This window comes from Bos javanicus, chromosome 7 (assembly GCF_032452875.1).
Source record: "Bos javanicus breed banteng chromosome 7, ARS-OSU_banteng_1.0, whole genome shotgun sequence".
NCBI lineage: Eukaryota > Metazoa > Chordata > Mammalia > Artiodactyla > Bovidae > Bos > Bos javanicus.
In genome coordinates, this window is record NC_083874.1 from 53,812,768 (window position 1) to 53,820,337 (window position 7,570).

General features: G+C 44.3%; 1 protein-coding gene across 6 annotated transcripts in view; it reads left to right on the forward strand.

The window, feature by feature from the left end:
• Positions 1 to 6,497, forward strand: part of ARHGAP26 (Rho GTPase activating protein 26) — a 474,596-nt gene extending 468,099 nt beyond the window's left edge. For all 6 annotated transcript variants that reach the window (XM_061423834.1, XM_061423837.1, XM_061423836.1 and 3 more), the window contains one exon: positions 294 to 6,497. In XM_061423834.1, the coding sequence (XP_061279818.1) occupies positions 294 to 382 (89 nt within the window). In that variant the 3' untranslated portion in view covers positions 383 to 6,497. The remainder of the gene's footprint in view (positions 1 to 293) is intronic.
• Positions 6,498 to 7,570: the final 1,073 nt, after the last annotated feature.

Below are 7,570 nucleotides of genomic sequence, written 5' to 3' on the forward strand. Positions count from 1 at the left end.
CTTTAAAGTTAAAATCAGGAATTTCGCAAAGTCCATGAAACTCCTAAAATTGTAAGTAGAATTTAAGTGTCTGTGTCTTTTCTCCTGTGAATTATGGAGAAAGTTCAGAATGACCTTCACTAGGTCCCCCCAGTGGGTGAAAAACCTCTGGTTTAAACAAGTCCAAGAATTATGTTCCTTAACAAGCAACGGCACTCAGCTGTAAGCTTCCTGCACACCAGCGCAGTCCATATCCCCCTCTCCTTTGCCCTGTGTGTAACGTCATCTTCTCTTTCTCCTTTCTTTCTATACAGTGCATCCGTCCCAGGAGCCTGGCTGGTTGGAGGGGACTCTGAATGGAAAGACGGGCCTCATACCCGAGAACTACGTGGAGTTCCTCTAACCAGGAGCCCTGGAAGAACTGCTGAGCGTTCCACTGTATCCATGACAACTGCTGATTCCAGTGTTGTGGACCATTGCTCTTTGCCGCTGAGAAATACAGGATGACTGACTCTGCTGCTACCTGTCAGCACGAACGTTTTCCTAAACTCTGGTGTCACACGTCCCCGTGATCATCTCAGCTGAAATGTGGTCATACTGCAAGAAACAGAAGGAAATCGGCAGAGGAGGCCATTTGGTTTTGATTACCACAAGAAAGGCTTACAGAGCCATGTCTCTTATTTAGCACCCTACATGGGGTGTGCTCATTTTGTTTTCACAGTCATCCAAAACCCAACCTTCTGAAAAAGGAAGTGAGATACAAGTAGTCCCCAAGAGCGTGCAGTGTAGCCAGCTCTGACAGGGCTGGGCAGTGGCCTGAGATCCAGGCTGGGTCCACTGCTTTTGTTTACAGTAGACACTCACTCTACCCCATCTCTGAATACTTGAGCCCCGCAGTGCTCCAGGCTGCTGGGTCTGTTTGTTTGCATGAAGGATGGAGAGGGGTCACGGCACTGGTTACACAAGATCCAATCTCACCATCTCTCAAGCAGCCATTGGCCCAGCATCAGCAGAATTCTGTCCAGTCCTCTCATGCAAGAGAACACACACTCCAGGGCCCCCCTCCCAAGCTGGGAACTTCTCTGCCACCGAGGGCTGCCATCACCTCATAACCATGGCGACCCAGCCTACTCTAAACCAAACCAAAAAGTAACACAAAATCTTTGCATGACATATTTTTTTGCCTCCTCCCCACTTCAGTCATTTTTTGAATGGTTTTCCAACAACCTGGTCAAGTTCTGTGCTTCCCTGATGGCTCAGCTGGTAAAGAATCTGCCTGCAATGCAGGAGACCTGGGTTTGATCCCTGGGTTGAGAAGATCCCCTGGAGAAGGGGAAGGCTACCCACTCCAGTATTCTGGCCTGGAGAATTCCATGGGGTTGCAAAGAGTCAGACATGACTGACTGACTTTTAATTAACAAGGTCTACTTGGGGGCAGATGGAATAGCAGCTGAGAACTGTTCCCTTTCTGATGAATTTCAGCAGCACCAGGATATATTTGGAGCAAACTCTAGTAACCTCTTGAGATTAAATTACATACAGGCTTAATATTTCTGTTCTTGCATGCAACTCGTGTCTGTTTTCTAGAGGGCCACATGCTGCCTCCTAAAGAGGGACACCCTCTATCTTTCTCGTTCCCTCCCGTTCACCTGTCCCTCCCCCTGCCCTTGCCTGCCTCTAGCCTGCCACTGACCAGCTCCCCTGGCCGTGCCCTGGGTTGCTCAGCACTGGTGCCCTGGAAGTTTTCAGGCATGACTCCTGAGCTAATAACCCCATGGCCTCCAGTTTAAAAGGACATACATGTTCACTGCCACTCAGAAAAAGGGAATTGTTTCTCAGGCTTTTGGGGCATGAGACTAATATCATAAGCCATTGTGATTTAGGAGGATGCCACAAGGTTGGGGCATGGAAGGTGGGATGGGTACCTTCTGAGAAAGAGGATTTCCTGGACCAGAAGGGGCTGGGTCTTGTGGAAGACCACCTTGGGTGGGGAAGTTTGGCCTGGACATTTCAACTCCACTTGGCTTCCAAAGAAGAGAGTCCCAGTATTTTCCACACTTGAATGTCCCTGCAAGAGTGATTCTGGGCAGACCAACTCCAAAGTGAGGGACTGTCAAGCTCCCTGAGAGCCCTTCAGGAATGGCAGCCTTGTTCCAGAGTGTGTCCTGCTTCTGGAATTCCTCTTGAGGGAACTTTAAAGAAGAAAAGAAAAACTTGAATTGTGTTGAATTACTGTATCTTTTACATTTTTTTGAAAAGATAAATTTGTAAATAGAGTGATTTGAAATACTATATGGCAAAGTTTTATATTTGATATTCTTTAAGCTAGTTGCTTCGCACATTTAAGCTTTGATTGCTGAACAAGTGTGTATATGAGGCAGAGAGGGGGACACATGGTCAGAGAGAGCCAAGGTCAGCCCCTCTCTTGCCTTGAGGAAGAAGATATTTCCACATATTCTTGCTGGTTTTGGTGGTGGACGTGGCACATTAATGGTGTTCAGTCTTCTTTATCCAGATGTGGTTTTTTAGGCATTTCTTGGGCTTTGGATTTGGAGATGGAAAGAGCATCTTCAGGCAATTAACTTTTCCAAGAACTCCTACCCAGTAGTAAGATGAAGCTCAGGATTTAAACAGGTGAGGCCAAGGGTTAGATTTTTTTTTTTTTTCATTTTTCTTCTCAGGTGTATTTCTTGGTACCCCAAAGTACCAGGACAGAAGATTGGGATTATTGTGTGCTCCTTATATCTTATTCTTCTGGCACATCTTATAAGGCTTTATAACCAAGTCCAAGCTAAAATTTGCAAATGTTTTGTGTGTCTAGGTTCTAAGAAAAACTGGCTTAGGATATTTAGTTCTTGATATGCTGCTGCTTCCTTTTTCCCTAAACATGTTTATTCATCTCAGATTTCCTCTGGCTCCAAAATAAGGAAAAAACTCCAAAGAGGGATGGAGATTGTGCTATTATAGCTTTCTAGATGACTTTAAAGGTAATAGGAGTTTGTTGTGATTCATTCCATCAGCTCAGGGATGACACAGCTATTACCCAACCCAGAGCAAGCGAGACACTACCAATGGATGAGGGAATAAGAATTAAGATTGGCAAAGACTGAGATAGGACTCAGGGAAGCTATTATTGAAAACCCAAGAAGAAAAGGCACATAGGGGCAGCATACATGTACTCCTTGCAGACTTTGAACAGCTTGGGGACCTGTTCACAGGGGCCAGAGGGGACCAGCACACTGTACCACTGTGCTTTCTAACTAGAGTGCAACATAATGCTTTTAATACATTTGGCATTTTAGATCACCTGCCCCATCGGAACCTTAACTGGAGCTACTGTGGGGGCAGCCAGAAGGTCCAGACACTGGCTTTCAGAGCTCCTTACTGAAGCGTACCTGTAAACATTTGGCCCCACCTTGACCACTTTGGAAGCATGTCCCTCCCTCCTCAGTTGGCCCTGATTTGAAGCTGAGGGAAATTGGACTGGCGCCAATGGGAATTTTAGGTAGAGCCCTTCCTAGTTTCTCTGGGCAATGCTGGGCCCTGACAGATGGCTGCTCTGCTTCCCTTTCCCTGGCCAGGCTCCCCTCCTCCCCATCAGCTACAGAACTGGAGACACTGTTCAGAATATGAGCCAACGAAAAAGAAGGAACTTACAGACTGAAAATGGGTTTTGCCCTCCACTACCTTTGCTCCCCACTTCTGACTCTTGTCTTTTGGAAAAAGGAATGTTAGGGCAGATTAGGGGAGTGAACTAGGTATCAGAGTGGACTACTATGGAGCAAAATCTCTGAGCTTTCCCAGGAGTCTCATGTTGCTTTTGGAAGGCCCTGGGATCAGGTCGGCAGACATAGCCTGAGTCTTCTGCGGGCATCAAGATCAGTCTCTCGCTCCTCCTCCAGGTACTCCCAGAATTCCATGGCTACAGAATACCATGTCTTGAGAAGACAATTAGTTTCACATTCTTCCCCCAACTCCCCAGGCAAGTAAAGTCCTGACTTGCTCAAGACTGGTGATATTCTCTTCTCTTTTCAAATCTGAACATAGAGGCATGGATCCTGTATAGCACTGCCAGCCGTGGTGTCCCAGGATTGGAGCCAGTTTTTAGCTTGGTTTTTTAGTATTTCTACGGACGATATGTATTTCCTTATGCCAGACCAAACTGGGTTTTGTTGTTTTTTCCAGCATAATTCTAGTTCATGTCCTCTTGCTGAGTCCTTTTTGGATAGAGAGGCAGAGAGAAAGAGAGGAAATGGAACAATCAGGTACTGGCCACCTGGTATTAGCAACACAAAGTCATGCTAGTGACGGTGTCATTTCCGGTTTGCCGGGACTCTGCAGTTACGAATGCCATGCCTGTAGCTCAGATGGAGGTCCTTCTGCCGTGAGAGTTTGTGTCTCTTGAAAGTAGCAACCCCAGTGACACCAAAAACTATTTTGACTGTATAGATTCTAAAAACATCCATGATTGAGGAGTAGTGAGACTGAAATAATCAACTGAAGTAACATGATCAACTACTCATGACTGTCTATTGGCACATTTCATCTTCTGGCTCCTGTTTCCAAACGAAGCAAATCTGGACCACTCAGCTTTATAGACACAGAACTCCTGGGTACAACAGTGGCTGTTATGGCACTCACAGTTCCCCGCTAGCATTGACTGTTTGATGAGCAGTCATGTTACCCAAGTAGGTAGCCAGCGTTGAGGAAACTCAGCAGCCTCTTGACTGCCTGACTTTGAAAGGAATGGCCTGGGTGTTCTTCTAGGGAGTTACCTGTCATATCTGGCAAACTTGACAGTGATTATTTACCTAGACAACCCTGCCCCACTCTTTTAAGTCAGCTGGGTGTCCTCTCACACACCCTGTGTCAGCACTTAAAAAATGTATCTTGTCGTGCTTCAGATGTGTTTGACAGTCAGGCTGGTGTGCTGGGTGCAGAATCACTTTTCTGTAAGTGTAGCCTCCCAATGACAACAGCCATGGAATAATGGACCTTGCACAAACCTGAGCATACCTGAGACCAGACTCCACCAAGTCATAATTAGTTTTTTCCTTCTACTGCCTATAGTACCTATCTAACTAAGGAACTTCCTCGAGCAGAGGGAGAGGCTGCGTAGAGAATCCACACATCGTCTAGAGCCAGCCCTGGCTAAAATGTGGCCTCCTGATGGAAGGACTTGTATTTTTAGAAGAAAAAGGATTGGGTGTAAAGTAGTGCTAGTAGCAGAAAGGGATAAACCATGCTGAAGAACTGTGGATTTTTTTAAAGAAAGATAAATGTAGTTCTTAATAGGGGGGGGGGATGTATCACATGAAAAGGTCACAACTAATATTTTACAAAAGTTTTACAGGACACTACAAGATGAAAACATCTTTCAAGGCAGAATGCCTTAGCAAGCAAGGCTAAGGACCTTAGCACAGTCCTGGACCCATGTAAGTATAGCAATTACTATTAAATCAGAATTCTGCTGAGTGTAGTCAGTGAGAACCAGGAGTAGTGATAAAGTGTCAGAATTACCTGGGCAGTCCTGGAGGGGCCAAGACATTCAGCACCTTTCCACATCAACCATTTCTATAGAACTGTCCAAACAGACCCTGCATGCAGCTTCTTTGGGTATCCAGATGCCAGGGTCAACCTTGTACCTGTGAAAAGAGGTTCATCTGGTGATTCTTAAGTGTATATGTATTAGTATGTGTTTGTGTGTGTGTGTGTGTGTGTGTGTGTGTATGTACAGCTCACATTTACGTATATAACGAAACAGACTCTCTTCTAGAAACCCACATAAGCTGGCAGTTGCTGAGCCTTGACAGCCTTTAAGATTTAAAGGTTGAGAATTACAGAAACGAGAGGTTGTTGATAGACGATCAGAATGATCAAAGATGTAAATTAAGTGCCATTTTGAAATTTTATTCATATTTATCAGATGGTTACTATCTACAGCTATATTCCTTATTAACTTATTAAGAGTCATGTTGGAAAAAAAAGATCAAACTCATAAACAGTAAGTCATTCATACTAGGATAGTGTTCACAAGCACTCTAAAAGACATTTTGTCCATCACTTTGAAGAAAATATTTGCATGTTTAGTTCATAATTTAGGCTACCTTTGGGTATATTATAAAGTGCTGTGTGATATAATATCAATAAAGTACTTAAAAATGGCACTTTAATGTTTTTTTAAAAACCATAAATGCACTGTTTTAAACTTCAATTCAGTATTGAATATTGACTGGTGTGTAGAATCCTATTTCTTAATTAAAAAGTAACTTGTGACTAGAATAGAACTTTTCCCCTGTTATTCATAAAACAATTTTGCCATGTTTGGGCTTTAGAACAACAACAACAAAAAAAACCTGTGCTTTCGTGTCACTAAGCATATCTATAAAGAAAATATAGTTTCTGTTGAGTGGCCTCTGAAACTTGGCTTTCTTACATTTGGTTGGTTTATGTGACAATCTTTGTGAAATGAGTGGAAGTACGATTTTTGAATTAAATGACTTTTCCATTTGGTGGTATGTTTGTCTCTTGAATTTCTGACAAAGTTTTGTTTTGATGTGATGCATATTTTTATATTTGTTTCAAATAAGCAAAGACCATGATCAGAAGTTACAAGTGTGGTCTCCTGTGGTCCCTGGCAACAACCGCTGTGCTGATTTCTGATGTGCTCTGGGTAGCTCTGGTTTCCTTTAGGGAGAGGTCCACTGCTCGTGAACTACAATTAAGCTGCAAAGAGTCACATTCCAATGACTGTTTCTGAATTTATCTCCTGGGAAACATATTTTGTTCTTCCTAAATTCAATTGTCAAATCAACCATTTTCTGGAACTTCCATTAACAGTCTGGAATAACCAAAGAGCCAGAATGCAGACAGTCCTGTCCCAAAGCTGGGTGTGTCTCCCAGGGTTGTATTAATAAATCAGTTACTTGTGACATGTTGTCCCAGGCCAGCTCATGTTATTGAGTTGTCTCATTCATCACATCCCCTCCAGGTACATCCTGAGTTGCAGCCTGGGAGCCAGGTTCACAGTGCACTCCCAGCTTCTGCTATGAGAGCAGAGGAGCCAGAAGGAGAGGGCAAGGGAGCCAGGACTTTGGGGATGGAGGGCAAGGCTTCTGATTCCGGAAGCTTGCCCTGGGAAAGCAGAAGGTGAGTGAGTAGGTGCTGGGTTCTGAGGGATGCCTATTTAAATATGTGGGTCACGTGTGAACTGTTTATCCTGTCCTTGTTTGCCCCTTAGTAAGGGCTGGTTTGCCACAGGAACAACACAGATCCGCCGCACCTTCTTCCTTCACTGAGCTCACACCCTGCCCTGGAAAACTGGCCCAGCATCTGAAGCATCATACATGGGTGGGGTCACAGGGTACCGGGGTGAGACCTTCTGAGCGGCACATGTAGACAACTGTTGCCAACATATGGAGAATGAAATGAATGTACGGATTTGTATCATATCTATGTCCTTGGTTTTCCCACCAGACTCTCTTCACTTCCACTTTCACATCTCTTTAATGGGAAAGATTTTTTTCGTTTTCTTGTTGCTTTTAACTGCCCACTCAGATCAGAGCTCAAATTGTGTCATGTCTTGGGGTTG